The 21,670-nt window shown below is 39.4% G+C and overlaps 2 protein-coding genes across 2 annotated transcripts; both read right to left on the bottom strand.

Annotated features, from left to right (window-relative positions):
* Window positions 1-3,243: 3,243 nt before the first annotated feature.
* Window positions 3,244-4,176, bottom strand: LOC128099994 (olfactory receptor-like protein OLF3). The gene has a single exon (XM_052721962.1). The coding sequence runs from the start codon at window positions 4,174-4,176 to the stop codon at window positions 3,244-3,246; it is 933 nt and encodes a 310-aa protein (XP_052577922.1).
* A 14,301-nt stretch (window positions 4,177-18,477) lies between these two features.
* On the bottom strand, window positions 18,478-19,416 carry LOC128100104 (olfactory receptor-like protein OLF3). Its single transcript, XM_052722198.1, has one exon. It carries the CDS (start codon window positions 19,414-19,416, stop codon window positions 18,478-18,480), a length of 939 nt encoding a protein of 312 aa, XP_052578158.1.
* Window positions 19,417-21,670: the final 2,254 nt, after the last annotated feature.

Here is a 21,670-nt window from a genome sequence, read left to right as displayed (position 1 = left end):
CTCCTCCAGGGTCATCTTACAGGAGCGACCGCCAAGGTGAGAGCTTGTCAGATTCAACCGTCGGCTTTGTATAAGAAAATGAAAGTAAAAGGAAAGCAAAGACAAGAAAATGGAGTGCTCTTACCAATCGGTGCAGATGGATCTCCGGAGCTCTTAGGGGTTCCGGCAGGGGGTCTCTGGGGATCCCGGACTAGCCCCCAAATGTTGTGCCCAGATCGTGACCCCCCAGAGAGACCACCAAAGACGAGCATGCCAGAATGCAAAAGCAAGGTTTAATTCTAGATATCCAAAAGCAATACAAGCCTAGGCAGGGACTTCGTCCAATACATCCAACGCAGTGAGGCTGGAGGAAGTGCCTGCCTGTCTGCAAGCTCAGTTTTTAAAGGGAAAAATCATAAGGTTACATCGTTTAGGGGTGCTAGTATGGGTACAATTCTGATTGGCTCGTTTCTAGGGGCTTTCTAGAAATCATGGCTTAATCTTACTTCTAAGGGAGTGGTTGCCCGCCACCATTTCTCATTGACTGCCCTCAGGTGGGGGCATTTTTATGGTCAGTTACCTTGGAAACCAGGGAGAGGACATTCCATAGTCCAGCAGGCATTACCTCATGACTACCTTGTGACTCTGTACTTTTACACTTCCGGGTTTCTGGAATCTGAACTGACTGGTTTCAGTAACTAATGGCCTATTCCCAAAAGGAGAAATCTTAGGCCTTAATTTTAGGGTGAAAGCATTTTGGTCTTATCTCTAAGATGGCTCATTTTGGTCTCACATTCCTATTTCACAGAAGTGAGCCTTTTTTTTTTTTAAAGCTTTCAATTGGTCTTTAGTAGTACATAATACTTTAATACTAACAGCCCTAAGTGTACAGAATAATAATACCTGAAGTCATTTCCAAATATACATTTATATACTATACTATACTATGAAAAACTTTTTAACCTAATGTTTTTATTAATTCTTTGAGAATTTCATACACACATGATGCATTTTGATCATATTCACTCCCCTGACTCCTCTCACATCTACCTCCTTTCCCAAAATTTGTGTTCTCTTAAAACACAATCCCACTGACTATAATACAAAAAGCTGTTTAAACATTCAGTTAGCACTTGTGCATACATATGTACATATGTGTGTGAGTGCCTGTGCCACATCATTAATGTGGAAGTCATTGATGGAATCTGTTTTCCCGTTCCACCATGAGGTTCTGAAAATCAGTGTCTGGCAATAAGCCTTGGTAGCAAGCTCCTTTATCTGCTGAGCCATCTTGCCTGTTCTGAGAAACATTAATTGAGAGAGTAGAACATAATCTTACTTAGGCCCTTAAACTTTGAATGCATTTACATTATAAAAGTATTACTTGGAAAGCCTTTGAACAGGGACAAAATATCCGTGCTCCAATGTTTTAGTCAGTAGTGTTCATCAAGTCAACCTTATACACAGTGTGTTTGACTAGACACTATGTTTGTGCAACACAAAGATGAAACCCTTGCCATGCAAGAGCATTGTCTTCATCTTCCAAAACAGCAATCAAGTGCTTTTTCTATTGGAAAGCATATACAGAACTTGCAAAGTGGCTCAACAGATAAGGGCAAGTGTTCCCAAGTCTGATGACCTGAGTTCAATCCCTAGAATTTACATGGTGGAAGAAAAAAAACCTATTCCTGAAACTTGTCCCTGGCTTACACACACACACACACACACACACACACACACACACACACACACACAGAGAGAGAGAGAGAGAGAGAGAGAGAGAGAGAGGAGAGAGTGAGAGTAAATGTTAGAGTAAGAAAAAGAATAGATAGTAACCCCAAAATACCTACAGTTTTATGTAGGAATACATATACATTTAAAATATGCATATATAATATGAACATATTAATTACACTAAAACAAGGTAAAATATGGAGCAGAGACTATTTAAGAGAAAAAGAGGAAGTTTGAAGTGAATTAAAAGAAAGCATGGTTATATCAGTCAGCTCAGCATGAGTTCGAAGTTACTTCCCTAAATTGATGCAAAAGTGAATGCACCTTTCTATAAATTTCTCCAACCTTCAAACCACTTAAAGTTATGTTATAAATAAGTTATTGTCACAAATTTTCATATTTTGTTTCATGGCTCATATCCCTACTCCTTAAGCCAGACACACATAAGGACCCATATGCATAAAGACATAGACACACATACACATCGATTTTTAGAAGATTTTATTTTTATTTTTGATTATGGGTACATGTGGTGGGGGAGGTGTTGTGCATAGGAGTACAGTATCCCTGGATCCCAGAAAGGGCTGTTGGATGCCTTAAAACTGGAGTTACAGGAAGTTGGAAGGCATCTTGGGTGCTGAGAATTGAACTCCAGACCTCTGCAAGGGACCTTCTGAGCCATCTCTCCAGCCTCCTCAAATATAAATTTTATAGAATGTTAAGTCAACATAAATTCTTAGGAGTAATGTACTTTTGTCAGAAATTTTCTTAAGCTACCTGATTCCTAATTACAAACTCATTCTTACAAGGACTGAAGTTATAAAAAAAAAAAAAGTCATGCATACACACTATAATTGAAGTAAAATTTTCTTCTTTGTCAAGAATTATCAGAGCTCGGCCTACATCTCAAGAAGTCCAACTGCTTGCATTCATAACTTCAAAAGTTAAACAGAGTGACTTGCTCTGTGTTAGTAAGTATGTCTTTGAATTAGCTAACAATTTGGGGCACTTGAAGGAGGGAGAAGAGTGCACTTTTCCTGTAACTGATGGTGGGAGGGCACTTAACACAAATTACTCCAATGTTTGCAGCCACTCTGGAAACTAAGTACATTTCTGTATTTAGCCAAACATAATAATTCTGGCATAAAATAGTTCAGTAACTTACCAGAGAGCACAGTTAATGAAAGGCAGAACAAAGATCCACAGCACAGTGTGTTCGGGAAAGCTGAGGCTCATTCCCTTCTCACTAATAAACTGACAAAATTCAGAGTGGGAAGATGGAGACTCCAAGTCATTGTATGTCAGAGAGAACCGGATCTTAAGGGGCATCTCATAGGAGACTGACGCGTAGATGTTCGGTGATGTTCTGTGATGTAACTCATTAGACATGTAGAAACTTCTTTGACCACAATGATGTGACTATATTGATCAGTTTTCCTCATTGAAGTACAGGAGCTCTACCTACATTTATCTGATCTCTGGCTTGATTCTGAACATAGATGGCACAAACTTCTTAAGATCTTCATTCTTTTACCTTAATTTCTCTACAAGTTTCCTAAGGGCAGCCATGACTTCTTTATTCCTCAAGCTGTAGATCACAGGGTTCAACATGGGTGCCACCACCGCATAGAACAGAGCCACCATCTTCTCCTTGTCCTCAGAGGAGGCAGAACGTGGCCCTAGGTAGGTGAAGATTGTGGCCCCAAAGCACATGCAAACCACAGTGAGGTGAGAGGCACAAGTCCCAAAGGCTTTATGACGTCCCTGAGTAGAGCGAATGCGCAGAATGGCAAGGACTATACGAGTATAAGAGAGTAGAACCAGGCCACAGGGAAGCATGATTACCAGAAAACCCGAGATGGCCACCATGACCTTGTTGAAAGAAATGTCTACACAGGCTAGCCGAAGCACTGCAAGGGTCTCACAGGCGAAGTGATTAATGACATTGTGACACAGAGGAAGACGGAAGGTGATTACTGTCTCCATCAGTGAATTCAAGAAACCAGCCACCAGGCAACTGACAGCCAGCCCCAGGCACAGTCCTCCATCCATGATGACAGTGTAATGCAATGGGTGGCATACTGCCACATAGCGGTCATAGGACATAGCTCCCAGAAGGAAGAACTCAGACCCACCCAATGCCAAGGAGACATAGAGTTGGAGCACACAGCTGTGGAAAGGGATGAGCTTTTGGGCTGAAACCAAGTGGGCCAGCATTTGTGGAGCAATACTATTTCCATAGCAAAGGTCCACAATGGATAGAATGCTAAGGAAGAAGTACATGGGTGTATGAAGCCTGCTGTCCAGCCTGATGAGAAGAAGAATAAGGGAATTCCCCACAACAGTTATGAGGTACATGGCAAGGATCAGGAGAAAGAGGAATATCTGAAAGCCCCAGTCACCGGAAAACCCCAGTAGGATGAACTCATTGACCCATGTCTGGTTGACAAATTTCTGGCCCATGAATTCCAGGACTGGAAGGGTATTTTTCCAACCATGGGGCAAGCCGACACTTCTGAATTTTAAGGTCATCCACACTGAAAACTATGATAAGCTGTAATGGTGCTACTGAAAATTAAGGAAAGAAGAAGTGAGATCTTCCTGAAACATCATTTCTTCTCCCAAATGCCTAACCTTAAATGCCAAAAAATTAATTAATTTTAGATTCAAAATCTTACTTGGTTTAGTATTTAGTAATACTTAGTATTTCACCCCTCTCTTTGTGGTCAGAAAGGTTTTGTGAACAATAAGTCTCTGAATTCTAGATGATGTCCAGTTCCATTTAACTTTCATTACTGAATTTCTCTGTAGAGATCTCAGACTAAGCTCTGAAGCATCCGCAGTAGAATGAATCCAGAAAGCCTGGGATATTTTGAGTGATCTTCTTCTTTTTTTTTTTTTTTTTTTACGTTTTTTCGAGACAGGGTTTCTCTGTGTAGCTTTGCACCTTTCCTGGAACTCACTCTGTAGCCCAGGCTGGCCTCGAACTCGCAGAGATCCGCCTGCCTCTGCCTCCCGAGTGCTGGGATTAAAGGCATGCGCCACCACCGCCCGGCTGAGATCTTCTTATATATAGAATCACTGAGCAATATGAATCTGATTTTGTATAACTTTGACTTTCATAGTGTCAAGTTGAGAGTCTCTATGTCACCCACATTATACCACCACGCCAGGTAACCCACTGCAATTCGAAATGTCAATTTTAAGACTCAGGTGTTACATAGTAGCAAAAAAAAAATCCCATAGACCTTCAAGGTGGATTCAATGAAGGGTCCAATTATGTCATGTTCCTACTGAGCAATAGTATTTTCCCAGTGATAACACAATTCATTTCCGCTGGAAAGGGGAATCACTCTCACCAGTGAAAAAAGAAGAGAAGAAGATATAGCTCTAACTAGAGAACATATGAAATAGTGATATTGTTTACCAGCTGCAGTGGCTCGTGCTTGTAATATCAACACTTTGAGGACTGAGGCAGAAGGATTGCCATTTGATGAGTTCCAGGCATCCTGGGTTATAATGTGAGAACCTATCTAAAAAACACAGTAATAAAAACAAACAAACACAAAAGTAATAGTGTCGCTTTTTAGATGGTCTATTTTTAGCAGCTTTTATTTAGTTTCTGTACAGCAAAGGAGAGAACAAGCAAAATGCAAAAGCGACCTGCAGAACAGAATGGGCAAATACACCTGCAAACTATCTCCCATGAGGAGTCAGTGTCCAGAGTGTCCTCGGAGAAATTTCTGTAACTCAAAAACAAAGGTAAACACAAAGTAACCAGAGCTTATCATTAAATGATTACTAAGAACCCAGCGTGCTTTTCTCAGGAGACAGACAAAGTGAAAATCGGCAGCACTGTTAGTGAAATGCCAATCAAAACAACAAGGAAACATTACCTCACACTGCTAGCAACTTTTGACTCCACAATGAAATTTCCTTCCTGTTTTTACAGAAGGGAGAAAGTGACCCATTAACTAGGAAGAAAGATCATGCCCTGTGGCCTTGAAGGGAGTCCTCTAACAGTACACTAGGGTGAATATTCCAACAGCGTCCACCAGTCACAATGTGACTACAAAGAGGTGTTCCCAACACAGATGTCTCTGTTGATGGTATCTACTTTCAACCTGTGAGCTTTTGGAATGCTCATTAGATATCACATCATTGCTAGGTGGTTAGGGTACTCAATATTAATGCATAGTATTATGAAAACAGCAATGGTCACTCCTTTCTTATAAATGTCTGCTATATTTTCTTTTTACATTTAAACTTTTAGAAAGAATTCCACTACATTTTATACACGATAAATGATGATTTACTCGACCCACCCAACTCAGCCCCAGTTGCTGGCCAGCTGGTAGGGCTCCTGTGGGAAGGTTCCCCTTCTCCAAGACCCCCCCAGTGGACCCTGCAATCTACAAGCCCTGCCCCCACATCCATCTACCTGAGACCCCTGCCACTTCCTGAGGCTTGGAAACCAATCCCCAGCTCTCTCTCATCTGGCCCAGAGAGAGAGCTCTTATTGAACAAAGAGCTGTCATTGGACCAAAAGTAACCTCAGGAGACAGGGAATCTGCCAGTCCTCATTAGACCAAGAGTGGTTTTCTGAGAAGTAGAATCTGCCACCTATCATTGGACCAAGAGAGGCTTCCTGAAACACAGAATCTGTCAGCCCTGACTGGAAAAAGAGCCCTGATAAGACTAAGAACAAATCCGTGTGTCACAGAATCAACTAGCTTGGGTTGACCCAAGAGCAGCTCCCTGAGACACAGAAGCTGCCTGCTCCAATTAGACCAAGAGCTGAGATTAGACCCAGAAGGGCCCCCTGAGACACAGACACAACAAGCACAGAGTGGACCAACAGCAACTCGCTCAGACACAGACACCTCTTATACCTATTAGACGAGGAGATGGGCAGATGCCAAGGTAGAAGTACATACAACAACATAAAGAGCAATACGGCATTACCAGAACCTAGCCCTCCTCCAACAGCAAGACCTGAACATCACAAGGTAGAAGAAGCAGAAGAAAGCAAACTTAAGAATAGCATCATGAAGATACTAGAGGCCTTTCAAGAAAAAATCAAAAATGAAATTGAGGAAAAGATAAACAAAAAAGTGGAGGAAATCAAAAAAGAAAAAGAAAAACAAAAAATGGAAAGAAATCTATAAAGAAATAGAGGAAAGACAAACAAAAATTGGAAGAAAGCAATAAATCCCTTAAAGAAAAGCATGAAAAGCAATGAAACAGGTGAGGGAAACAGTTCAAGACCTGAAGAGGGAAATAGAAACAATGAAAGAGACACAAACAGAGGGAATGCTGGAAATAAAAAATCTGAGTAAATGAACAGGAAACACAGATGCAAGCATAACCAACAGAATGCAAGAGATGGAAGAGAGGATCTCTGGTGTTGAGGATACAATGGAGGAAATGGACTCGTCAGTCAAAGAAAATACCAAAGCCAAAAAAGTCATAACACAAAATGTCCAAGACGGCGAGAGAGAGAGAGAGGAGGGATTATTTGAGTAAGAAATATTGAGACCATGATTGGAAAAAGCACAGGGACAAATAGCCAAACTAGTGGAAACACATGAACTATGAACCAATAGCTGAGGAGCCCCCTTGGAAATGGATCAGGCCCTCTGGGTAAGTGAAACAGTTGATTAGCTTGAACTATCTAGGAGGCCCCCAGGCAGTGGGACTGGGACCTGTCCTTAGTGCATGAGCTGGCTTCTTGGAACCTAGGGTGCTGTGGGATGGTCTGTATGTCAAATTGCTGTGATTGGTCAATAAATAAAACACTGATGGCCAGTGGCCAGGCAGGAAGTACAGGTGGGACTAACAGAGAGGAGAACTGAGAGAACAGGAAGGCTGAGTCAGAGAGTCACTACCAGCTGTCGCCATGACAAGCAGCATGTGAAGACACCGGTAAGCCACGAGCCACGTGGCAAGGTATAGATTTTTGAAATGGATTAATTTAAGCTATAAGAACAGTTAGCAAGAAGCCTGCCACGGCCATACAGTTTGTAAGCAATATAAGTCTCTGTGTTTACTTGGTTAGGTCTGAGCGGCTGTGGGACTGGCGAGGACAGGCAGGAAAACTCTAGTTACACTAGGGCCTATGCTGAGACATTTTTCTCAACCTTGGTGTAGGGAGGAGGGCACTGGACCTTCCTCAACTGAATCTACCAGGCTGAGATGAATCCCCAGGGGAGACCTTTCCTTGGAAGAGGTGAGAATGGGGGGTGGATTGGGGAGAAGGTTGGGGGGTGGGAGGAGGGAAGACAGGGGAATCTGTGGCTGGTATGTAAAATTAAATTAATTACAAAATAAAATAATAAATAAAAAAGATGATTTACTCTAAAATCATTATACTAGTTAGAGATTTTCTTAGTCATGACAACCCTCCTCCAAATAAAGGCTGCTGATGTTTACAATGTTTTCTTATGAAGATATAAATCTACTCTGCCACTCTAATCCTTTTGAAAGATCCATAAACAGCTAAAGAAAACACTACAAAACACAGCTTGATACAAAACTCATCCATCCTTCTAGTCTAACTGCCTTGTTCCTTACAAATGACTCCTTTCTCTTAGCTTTTTCAGAATGTGTGTGCTGAGACCTGTTGTTAGGCCTATTTGGTGATCAAGAGAACTTTCCAAAAATTAATTACAACTAACCTGTCTAGGGCCATTAGTTTACATCTAAAGATTTGAAGTGTATTTCTTCAGTGTGAGAATGTTTTCCCCTTTCCCTTTATGTTATCTTTCCCTCATGAAAGAATGGCTACAGACATTTGTAATTCTGCCATTTTAAAATTCTTTCACTCCCTCTTAAATAGAAATGTATGAGTATATATTGCTGCCAACATGGAGTTCAAATAATAAAGTTACTTTTGCTTTCTATTTTGCTGTAGGATTGAAACAATACTTTAAAACAAAAATAAAACATAAACTGCACCACTGTAGGATAAATAACTTTAAAAGTGTGTGTATTGTGGCCTGTTATTTAAAGAAATAGCAATAATTTTCCCTGTATTGTGTGTTAGACCTACTCTAATAAACCATCAATCCTGTCTACCAAAACTTCATATTTAACTGAGGCAGCAATGCTCCCAGGTTTGTATACACAGGAGGACACCACACACACACACACAAACACACACACACACACACACACACACACACACACACACACACACACACACATACACACACACACACTGGTTATATCTGAGGGCCACTCCACAAGAGGGAACCCAAGCTTGGTACTATAAACCTGATGGACAACCCATGACTGAGGAGGTCGTAGGCCCTAGGAGGGACCTTTACTACTGCTACCTAACCAAACTGATAGGGCATCAAACCACCTTCCAGTATCTGTGTTGATACCTCAAAGGCTATTCTCTGCCTTAATCAGAGAAGCCTTTCTTTGCAGTGAATGGAGGTGAGTGCTGACCCATGGCTGCACAAATTGTTAAGAAAAAAGTACCATTGATGATTTAGCCTTCAACAAGACATTTGTGCCACCCTTTTGAGACTTGGGAATATTGCAAAAGATGGTAGAGAGTAAAAGTAAAAGCTGGAAGATAAGGAAAGAGGCTGAAAATGCCATTTTCTAAGCATAACACAGCCATAGTAACCATGGAACTCACAGTAGTTGTACCTATTGGTACTGGGCTCACACAAGTCAACCCCACCTCCAGTCAGGTATGGATACAGAGGCTCAAGGGCCCTACCTCATATCACTGAACTACTGGCAACTAACAGAATCTGGGAGGTGGGGAACATAGTACCCACTGGTAAGTCCTCAAACTTTAATGGATAATTCCAAACCTGTGGTCACGCAGAGGTTTATATATAGTACCAAGCTTGGGTTCCCTCTGTGGCATGCAAAAAAGAACCCTAAGTCATGAATATGGGAAACAGATCTATAGGGGAAAGAGGACTGAAGAGGTAGGAGAGACAAAAGAGATGGAGTAGAGGCAGTTATCAGAAGGTATTGTGTACATGTATGAAATCATTGAACATCAAAATCTATTAACCAAAAGATAAAAAGAATGGTTAATTGTTCATTTATTTATACTATTTATGTTTCTACTACTTATAGTTAAAGGGATAAAATACAAGAAAAAACCAAACAAGTGATATTTCCCCAGCTATTGCAAAAACATTTTCAAAAGGAGAAAATTTGTGTTTAAAGCCACGTTGTCCTTGCTCAATAGGATAATTGTGAACATGTATTTCCCAGTTACTTACTATTGTCATATGCAATTTTTTTATTTGGTCAAATATGTTGTACATTTTAAAAGTGATTATGAAAACCAAGGAAGATGTGTAACTACAAATAACTAAATGACTGAAATTATTGATAAGCTACCTATGAGAGAAATTAGAAGCCTAACTATTCTCTAAGAGAATTTTGAATAAATGGATCTGGATATCACTTGATAGATACAGACCTATTTATGTATTGTTAAAGTCCAGTTTTATACACCAGAATCTCTAATAGTTTTAGTTTTGTTATTTATGTTTATAAACATAAAGTTTATTCTTTATGTGTTATGTTTAGTACTTTATATGAAAGTTTTCTATAATTTAAGTTTATCACATTGAAATTTCTGTTCAATGTAGTGAGCATAGAGATCAAAGACCCTCAGTTTTGTATAATTGGGAACTTCAGAATCAACTGAGCACATGAAATTCTTTTTCTTTGCCATCATTACAGAAAACCTAAAATTTCCTACCAAAAGGTAGAATTCATCAGTAGCTGGAGAAATGGCTCAGAGGTCAAAAACATTTGCTGTTCTTGCAGAGGATTGAGTTTTCACTTAATAAATAGTGTTATTATTATTATTATTATTATTATTGTTATTATTATTATTGTTATTATTATTATTATTATAACATATTTAAATTTTGGGAGACAGAGTTGTAAAAAGCTAAACACAGATCAAAGCAGAAAGACTGAGTAAAACACACAGGGAATATAAGGCAAAGGACAGAGGGGAGTGTGAGTAAAAAATAAGCTGCAATCACTGCCTCTACGGCCATTGCCCCCACCACACTGCCCAGCATCTGTCCAGCTGTTACATTATCATCTTGTTCCATTTTTTGTCCCAGAATACTTAAAGAATGAGCATTAAGTAGAACACAGTCATAATAGTGACTGAACCACACTTTATTTCAAGTAGAAATACATACAGTTCTTATGTGTATGTGTGCACATGTGCATGTTGGTGTGTGTTTACATGTTTGAGGAGGCCAGAGAGCAGCCTCAGTTTTTGGTCCTCCAGAACAGCTCTGCTTATTTTTTTTTCATAGTTTGTTACTAAAGCCTGGAGTTCATCAACTACGTTAGGCTGGCTGGTGAGCTGCCCCAGCGGCCACTTGCCTCTGCCTCCCAAGCACTAGGATTGCAAGTATTGACCATGAAACCCATCTTAGGAAGATATGTAGGCCTTTGGATTAAAACTCATGTCTTCATTCTTGAGGAACTTTAAGGACTTCAATCTTGGCAGGCACTTTAAGGACAAGCCTCTGTGATTTTAATGCTACTATGACAGGCTTTGTGTCTTTCTCTACTCAAAAATACTCTTTTCACTGGATTGATGACTTATGCAAAATCAGTGTTCCCCTAAAATGGCAAAAGCTCTGCTTTCATACATATTAAATCAAGCTTGATAAAAAATTATCTCTCTCCCAGAGTTTAAACATATTATAATAATAATTATATATTATTTATTAATTAATAAATAATAATTATTATTAAGTGAAAATAACCTTGAAACTGTAAGAATATTTTAAAATCCATACCAGCTATGCAGCACTTTTGACCTAAAAAGGTGGACACTGTTCCTAGAGGAGCTATATGGCATTCTGATCAGCTCTGGACTGGGCAGTTGCAGGAAACGTTTTTAGAGAGAATTGGCTATTAAAAGGCTCAAACCCATCACAGCCTAGGAACCATTACATCACTGGCAAGCACTTCTTCCTGCCTTGAAGAACTAGCATCTAGCTTCTGAGGACCAGTCTTGACCTGGGGACTGTTCTTTCAAGACACCATACTTCCAGGGTTGAATGGAGAGAAGACTATGGGTTTCAGCAAACTAGTTTTGTGAGCCATGTTATTAAATGACTGTTAAAGAAATAAAAATTTCCCAACTTACCTTTGGAGAGCTCATCAGGCTGTCCTATGCCTTTGAAGGGTGGCAAAGCTGAGAATGTTTGGAATTTGAAGACAGTGACTTTGGAACAGGTAACTTTCTCAAATTTTAGGAAGGAAATCTCTAGGGGCCAATTATGCTTTGTTCATTAGACATCTCTTTTTTCTCCTCCTTCTGTATCTGTCAACTTCTGCACCCTAACACCCTAAGCATTTCACTTTGCAAAAAGAAGTTTGTTGTCCTTGTCCCTGGAGCAAGGCAAGGGACTTGCCAAAATTTAATTTCTCAAGGGACTAGCCCCTGTTCTGAGAGTTTTCTCTTTAGATGGTTCATAGTCTATCCAAGTTGATGAAGATGGAGGTGTGAATAAACTTCTACTTCCTCATTCCAGCTCAACCATCTCCACTCTGCTTTTTCCAAAAGGTCCAGTTCAGGGAACTCAGGAGGCCATATATCTGTTCTCTGTACATAACTCGATAATGTGAGAGTAGGCCATGGATCATTTTATTTTTATCCCTCTTAATATATTGTATACTCTTGGTCTGCCCTTTGTGCTTGGGATTCTATTAACTTTCTTTTTTTTCTTTTTTCTTTTTATGTATGACATTCATCAACTTTCTTAGGATATTGGTCCTTACCTATTCTTTAGAGAAGGCAGACCATTTCATTTCAAAAGCTGCAAACTTTACTTCTCTGAATTTATAATCAAAGTGCAACAAGCTTATGTGATATACTCTAGTGAAGATGGTAAGTTCTGTGCAATTAAAGCCATAGAACTGAGAAGCCTTTTGTCCTTCTTCTTCCCTAAAAGAGTGGAGGCTTCCATGGTAGGTACTGCAAACTAGGATTGTGCCAGGAAGTCTCAAATTTTGAAAGTGAGGTCAAGGCCACTCACTCTTGGCCAGCAGTCCAAGATCCATTCTCAAGAACTTGTTATAAAGATAAAACAGTCTGCATAGAGAAGACATTGCTCTAGTGCTGGATCTGGAGAAAGAGACGCAACAGAGACTGTCAGGAAGCCCAGAGTCATGAAAAGAGAAGGAAGGAGAGGAGAACAAAGGGAAAGGAAGCAGATGGGGGAGAGAAAAAGAAAAATGTCTCCCTATTTCCAAAATTAATAAAAGGGGCCTCATGAAATTACAAAGCTTCTACAGAGAAAACCAAGTCATTAATCAAGTAAAGTGAGAGGCTCCAAAGTGGGATTAAAATAATTTCTAGCTCTATATCACACATAGAATTAATAACTAGAATACACAAAGAATTTCTCAAAAATTAAAAGGAAATCAAACAATGTAATAAATAAATGGGCCGATGTAATTAACAGACAGTTCTCAAAAGATGAAATGCAAATAGCCAATAAACATACAAAAAAATAGTCAGCCACTATCCATCAGAAAAATGCAGATTGAAACTACATTGAGATTCTGTCTCTCCCCAGTTAGAACAACAGTCATTAAAAAATTGTATAGCAAATATTGGCTAGGATATGGAAAGAGGGAAACCTTATACACTGGTGGTAGAAATGGGTACTAATGCAGACACTATGAAACTGGAGTTTTCTTAAAAAATTATCAAAAGATATTCCATATGACCTAGATGTAATACTCTTGGGTATTTTCTAAGAGAATCCAAGTCAACATATCACTGAGAAACTTGCATGTCAGTGCTCATTGCAGCACTATTCACAATCACTAAGCTATAGAACTAACCTAGGTGTTGATCAACAGAGACATGGACAAGAAGAATGTGGTATGTATAAATAATGCAATTTTTCACTCATTGAATGTTCCTATCATTTGCAGGAAAGTGGATGCAATAGGAGATAACCATATGAAGTAAACTAACCCTGAAGTCCAGTCTCAGAAAGAAAAATATATGTTTTCTATAAGTTATGGCCCTAGAGTTTCCACAAATACACAAAGTCATGCATGTATAGATGATGTAGAAGAAAAATTGGCTAAAGGAAAGGGTGCACAAAAGGAGAACTGGGATAGGCAACATATGAGGGGAAATATTCTTGACATTTTTTTTTTATGAAAAGCTTACTCTTTTAATGAACAAAAACTGTTTGGTAACTCTTGTTTAATAGTAGCTAACTGAAGTTTCCAGAGAAAAAGCCACAGCTGTGCTAGCAATGCTATAAGGTGGAGTGACTGATGAGAAGGGAGGGCAGGGTAAAGGAGGGCATATGGAGTGGGTTAAACATAAAAGGCCTTTCTAAAGATAAATATGGAAAACTAATATAGAAACTACCTAATATATATGTATATATACATATATATATTAAAAATAAAGTTCAATGGCATTATTCTACAATGGTGAGATAATACCCCAACTAGATAACTCATACCAGCTAACAAAAAATTCAGTAACAGGAATGAATAACTTCTTTTTGAGTTGTTGTCCATTGGGGGTCACATAAAACCCAACCATCATAAACCATGGCCATTTCTCATGACTATCTTCCAGACTTGATGGTAAGACCTTTTTGCTAATTATATCACATACTTGAGTCACAGAACATGATGAAATCAAGCTGGTTTTTCACCCGGAAGCTTCATTCCTATTTGCTAACTTTCACAGTGATGGAAGGTGCCATAGAAAAAAACTAATACTCTCTGTCTCTCTCATCCATCTGTGAACCCTGAAACTATAACAATCACTAGCCAGATAAGACAGACTCACTGGTACAATAATGGCATGGACATAATGGGAGTAACCAATTACTTTCTGATTTTATTTAAGGCCCACTTCATGAGATGGAACTCATACCTGACATTGTTAAGGGAACCAAGAACTAATGGATAGACAGATCATAGATGCCAAGGGAAAAACAACCCAATACTTTATTTTACTAAATGTACACAATATTAAAATGATTCATAATGATATTGCTTAAACTATAGATCAGTGCCTCTCTCAGTCCCTATCAGAGAATCTTCTTGCCATTGATGACAGTTAACACAAAGACCCTCAACTGGTCAATATACAGAGAAAAAGACTGAAGTAATCATCTCTGACTGAAACATGCTTATCCTACCTCTCCCTCCAAGGCTTTGGGATCTTCATGAAAAAGGGAGTATAAAGATTATAAGAGCCAAAGGTGGATGATAATCTCAAGAATTTTTTAGATACACAGGGTAATTGCCTGCTCTGCACTTCCTGTTTACTCAGGTAATACTATATCCTTCTTGGGTCTTTGATGGTGTTGAAGACCAGATAGTTATAGTGACTGGTTTCCCTGTTACTAAATCCAGAAAAAAAAAAACTTACATAAGAGATGTAAAGTTCATAAGGTGGAGAAACGTAAAAGCTCAAGTTGTTTATCTAAGATGCTTTAAGCTCTAAAAAGATATTTTTAGGAGGATGATACAAGTTAAGACAGGAAGCAAATTAGGTGCAAGACTTTGGACTCACCAAGATAGGATAGATAATGGAATATTTTCTCTGAATTTGCCAAATACAGATAGACTGGGCAGTGTACATGTGACTCTTACCTTATAATTGTTCTTATTGTGCATAGTTTTATTATGTTAGAATTAAAACCTTTCCTTTTTATTTAAACAAAAGGGGGGAAATGTTGTAGGATATTTGTATACTATGTGCAGATACATTGCTGTAATTGGTATAATAAAAAGCTGAACGGCCAATAGCTAGACAGGAGAAACATATCAGATTCTGGGGAGAGAAAGGAAGAGGAGGATGAATTTAAGTACACAAAAGACACCAGGAGACATGAAGAGGAAGCAGGAGGTGCAAGATGGAAGAGAGGTAATGCCATGTGATAGAACATATATTAATATAAATGGCTTAATTTAAGTTATAAGAGCTAGTTAGGAACAAGACTAAGCTATAGGCTGAGCTTTCATGATTAATAACAACTCTCCATGACATTATTTGTGATCTGGCAGCCCAAAGGAAAGTCCAACTACATATCTTTGGCCTGGAAAGTAAATGCAGACACTTACAGTCCCTTAACCTCCAGATACATGCCATGATACCTTCATGTATGCACTCACATGTACATATACACACAGGCACACTTGCATACATATATGCAGCATTGGGATTGCTATTGCCTTAGTGGAAATATGACTTTTATAATATTAATTATTCTTCATTCAAAGTAGATACATCTCCATTTTGGTTATAGCTTATTTGATTCCTTTTTAGTATTTTTAGTTCATTACTAGTAGAGTAAGGAAATACTGTTGGTTTTATTATCCCAGGACACCATCTTTTTTTTTCATTGTTAACATTGCTTATCAAGTGTCTTGGTTAAGATATGTAACCATAGGCCTCCCATGGGCTCAAAACAAGGTAAGAGCACTTGCTGCTCTTACAGAGGACCTGGGTTTGGTTACCAGCACTCACATGGCTGCTCAACACTACATGTATCCTCAGTTCCAGGAGACCCAGTGCCCTCTTCTGGTCTCTGTGGGCATCAGGCATTAACATGGTGCACAGACATACATGTAGGTGCTCACACTTAAACATAAAATAAGGAACTCTTTTTTGAGTTTTGAAAATTTATTTTTTGAGGACATCATACATGAGCATTGCATCTACATCACTACCTCCTCTTCTTCTCTCCCCTCTACCTTAGCCCATGTCCACCCTCCCCAAATTCATGATTTCATCTTTAAGTTTTTTTTACAGTCATGTGATTTTATTTATTTATTTTTTTAAACATTTTGTTCATTTATTTTACATACCAACCACAGTTTCCCCTCCCTCCTCTCCTGTTCCCTTCCCCTGCCTCCCATCTACCTCTTCCCCATTCACTCCTCCTCCATCTCCATTCAGAAAGGGGCAGATCTCCCATGAGCTCAAAGCATAGCACATCAGGTTGAGGGGAGACCAAGCCACTTCTTTAATTTTTATTGTTACATGTATATAAATGTAATATATGTGAGTATATGTGTGTGTTTATAATCTACTGATTCCACTTAGCTTTTACAGTATGTATATGTGTCCAGGGCTGACCAGTTGTTATTGGTCAGGACCTTGTCTTTTGAGGAGACTGATTCTCTTTCTTTAAGCAGACATTGAGAACTTGTAGCTCTTCATCTGGGGGTGAGATGGGTAACTGCCATTGGATATTTTGGTCAGGAGAATGAAAGAGACTCCCAAAATAATAAAGGCTATTGCTATTGCCCTTTGTTGCCTCCTAGAGCTTGAAGGTAAGATCCTCTCACTGAAGACACCACACACTCCAGACACAGGTCATAGAAGTGTCTAGTTGGAATTGACTTAGATATCTCCTCACTGCAAAACTGGCTCTCCTAATTTGGAGGGTATTATGCAAGCTGCCAAGGGAGAGGAGCAATCAGTAATAAATAAGTCTTTCTTAAAAAGTTCAAAACATGCTAAGTGTTGGTGAGGTTGAGCATGTATAAAGAACACATACACTGAAGCAAGGGTGCTGACATAAAATCCCATTCTGGATAGCATTGTCCAGGTTCTAGCAACTTTATTCCTATGTGTGTGCCCCAAGGAAATTTTCACACAAGAGCTTAAGTTAATAATGTCATGGTGTTAGTAAGTTGAGTGATATTACCAAGAACGAGAGCTGGAATAATAGAAATACGGTGGGTTAGCCTAGATAGTTATACCATTTGACTAGAACTATTTATAAATTGTAAAATGTAAAGCTAAGCATAAGACACTAATGCATAAAAAGAAATATTAAATTATATATGTGTAATTCCAGACACAAATCCTACAGTAACCACATTAGAATAGTTTTCCAAATGGCAAGAGAGAAATGTAGATAAATGCAATAAAAACAATTAGTGAATTCCTTAAAATTAACAAAGGACTGTACCAAAGAAAATGTCTGTAGAACTGAGGAGTCTTGGCTATTAAATATGTTCCTCAAATTTACTATAATTTTTATTAGTTTGTTGAAAATTTTGTATCATATGTTTTAATCATACTCACCCCTCCCCCAACTCTTCCCAGCTCCAGCCCCTCTTCCAGCCAAACTTTGTGTCTTCTTTTTGTTGTTTTGTAATCCTACTCAAGTACAATTTATGATGTCCATTTATTCTTGGATGTGTGGCCTTCCACCGGACCATCACTTACCTGGGGCTGCACTCTTAGAGAAAGCTGACTCTTGCTCTCCTAGCATATAACAATTTCTCATAACTTCTTTGTTAAAGGAGGTCATGTTCATGTCCTACCTGAGACTTTAATAAACCACTTATTTTGTAATATCAAAAACACCCCTGAAGAAGTATTCCCTTTATACTTGTTTAGAAAATACAGCTGAAATAGGGAAGAACATATTAAATGATGAACTGTGCAACCAGCAGGAAGTCAGGAGCATTTCTAATGTGCAGGAAACACACATACCCTTACCCCAAGAAGCTTACAGTCTACTTACTGAGTAGAACCAGAATCTTGACCAATAATGAAGGGCATTTTTGTTTGTTTCTGATTTTTTGCTTTTCATTTATCAATGCATGGTTAAAACTATAACGTTTCAAAATTATAATCCACCTGAAAGAAAGTTTAGGAAGAGAGTGCATATAGGTCATTCCCTATTTGTCTGGAATGTGTTTTATTAGACTATTGGAGAGAGGAAGAAGAAATCCTTTTCATCTATTTTTTCCTTTAAGTTTCTCCAAAGCTCTTTTCAAAGCCCCAATCACATCATTGTTCCTTAAGCTATAGATGAGGGGATTGAGCATTGGAGTCACAACAGCATAGAAAAGAGAAACCATCTTCTCCTGTTCTTCTGAGGATCTGCCCACAGGCCTCATGTACGTAAAGAAGGCTGTTCCAAAGCACATAGAAACCACTGTAAGGTGAGAGGCACAAGTCCCAAAGGCTTTGCGTCGTCCCTGGGACGAACGAATATGCAGAATGGCAGCAACAATGTGAGCGTAGGAAAAGAGCACCAGGGTGCAGGGAAGTATGATCACCAGAAATCCTGAAATGGCCACCATGACTTTGTTGAGGGAGATGTCCACACAAACCAGCCTCAGCATAGCCAGTATCTCACAGGCAAAGTGATTGATGACCTTATGACAGAAGGGTAACTGGAAGATCATGACCGTCTGCATTAGCGAATTTGTGAGAGCAACAGCCACACAGGCTGAAGCCAGCCCCAGGCATACCCCTCCATGCATAATGACCATGTAGTGCAGAGGGTGACACACAGCCACGTAGCGGTCATAGGCCATGGCACTTAGCAGGAAGAACTCTATGTTGCCCATTACTAGAGAGATATACAGCTGCAGCACACATCTGTGGAACGAGATGGACTTCCAGGCTGACAGCAAGTGAATGAGCATCTGGGGGACTGTGCTGTTGGTGTAACAGATGTCCACAAATGACAGGATGCCGAGAAAGAAGTACATGGGTATATGAAGCCTGCTGTCCAGCAAGATGAGGATGATGATGATGAGGTTCCCCAGGACGGTCAGCAAGTACATGGCCAGGAATAGCACAAACAAGGAGACTTGAGTCCCCCAGTCACTTGACAACCCCAGGAGGAAGAACTCACTCACCCATGTCTGGTTTTCCTTGCCCATTAACTCCCTGAGTACTAAGTCCAAGTTATATATCAAAAAATATCAGATCATAACCAAAACTCTTCTCAGAACTTCCCTTAAATGGAGAATTTATTAAAATGTTTGAATGTTTCAATTTAAAAATGTAACCATCAAACTTTACTCTTTCCTTTACACCCAATTTTTAAACATAGAGTTTGTGACTTTGTTGAATGTCAATTTCCCAGAACCCACACTGAGATAGTTTAGCAGTTATGAGCACTCTTCTATTAATTTACCTTTTTATTGCTGAGTTCTCCAACTCTAAAAAAATATGGTGTTCAATTTTTATCTTCATCTACTCAAGAATTTTGAGTTTTAATTTTGAAAATAGAAAATGTGAAAAGATTTTTTGAGTTGCAAGGAAATATCAAAAACACCATTTCAGAGTTAGTAAAAAATTTAAAAGTAAAACCTATATGACCCTGTCCCATCTTTAAAATCTTCACATGATTGTCTCTATTGTTTAGAAACACAAGGGAACAATTCCCAGTGTTCTGTTTTTCCTCCATAAGAGTGGCAAAGAAGAGATTATCAGTAGAGTATATCTGTGAAGACACAAGTCCAATTCAGAAATGCATTAGCTAGCTTCTCTCATAAATGGAATATCTAACACCTGCCACAAATATTACCTATAACCACGGGACCACAGAAATCTGGCAATACATTCCCACTGACTGTGTTTATGTTTCCTGACTACTAAGAGTTAGGATTGAGAGAGTAACTAGGAGAGACGGAAAAAACTCACTTGAATTAGCTTATTGATACAACTGTTGATTTATCTGCATCTTATGCTTCCTTTCTTCTTTCTCTCTCAACTCTCCCCTTCCCTGTCTCTCACTGGTAGTTATATAACTATAACAAGTAATGTTTAATCCACCTTAATTTATTCACAGATGAAAGGTGTATATGCAAATGCCAAAGGACACTTTGTCTGCTCCCCAAGTTAAATTTTCCAAGCTTATTTACCCAAAGTCCACCACACTCAGTCCTGAGCACACTTGGAATGCAGTATGATTCTTATTCAGTGGTATTACCCTATTATAGGTGACAGGCAGATAACACAAACACACACACACACACACACACACACATACAGAGAGAGAGAGAGAGAGAGAGAGAGAGAGAGAGATACACAGACACACACACACAGACAGACACACACAATTGTATATTCCAGGCTGGAATCACACCTCCGTTTCCCTGTCTAATCAGAGATTGTGGGCATTCTCCAGGATACCCAGATCCTTTACTCTAATTCTTCTCTGAAACATTCAGATGTTTCAGTGCCTCAGAAACCTATCTTTTCTTGAGCTTTTCCTGTTCTCTCTGGACTATAACTGAGGCACTTAGAGGATAGAAATCTAACTGGTCTGCTACAGCCCCAAACCCTAATCTTGATGATGTTCTTGTATTTCTGAAGCCTTAAGGGTTCTGTGTTCAGAAATGCCCTTGGGAGCTCTAGTAACCTTGTGTTCACACTTTATTAAAGTCATAGTGGTTTCCAAAAGTCCTATGTACTGGGAAAAGCCTCTTCAATCTCTCATATTACTCCACCTTTTCAGAAGAAACGTGAAACACATACACATTTGTCTCAACCAGATAGGTTATCTGCTCACCTAAAGCATCCTCATCGCTACTTCCTTACACCTACACTTGAACAGCTATGAAACATGGAGTCCATTGTTCAGATGAAACAGCCTCTGGACGGCATCACTGTAGAATATTGGGGTGTCTCAAACCTGTGCTGGGATCCATGACTGGAAGTCCTCAGGTATTGTTTTCATCCATCATATTATCCTCCCACTGTCCTTCTTGGTTAAGGACTCGTTAGAAGGGATATAACCCTGTCTTCCCTTCCTCCAACGCTATCCTTCTCTTTCCCCAGCAAACAGGGCAGACTTGAACCTGTGCTCCCTTTCAGCAGATCCAAAAACATCCTATGCCAGCAGAGTCTGTTTCCTGTGTAGATGATCAAAGTCTTAGGCCTGGTGGTCTCAGACATATCTGAGAGGACCTATTCCTCACTTTGGGTACACAGAATGTGTCTTTTTCTTCGAGCAGGCCATCAGAGCTTGACCTATAGCTCTTTAGTAACCAATTTCAGTCCAACCATCAGAGACTTCAGAAAGCAGAGAGAGGCTGCATAATATGGAAACCCTGGCTCCATGCCACCATCTCGAAGACATGAACATTGCCCAGGTGCAGGTGAGGGCTGTTTTTGAAGAAGGAACTT

This window comes from Peromyscus californicus, unplaced genomic scaffold, assembly GCF_007827085.1.
Source record: "Peromyscus californicus insignis strain IS unplaced genomic scaffold, ASM782708v3 Scaffold_6__1_contigs__length_162567912, whole genome shotgun sequence".
NCBI lineage: Eukaryota > Metazoa > Chordata > Mammalia > Rodentia > Cricetidae > Peromyscus > Peromyscus californicus.
This window is presented reverse-complemented; position numbering and strand designations above follow the sequence as displayed.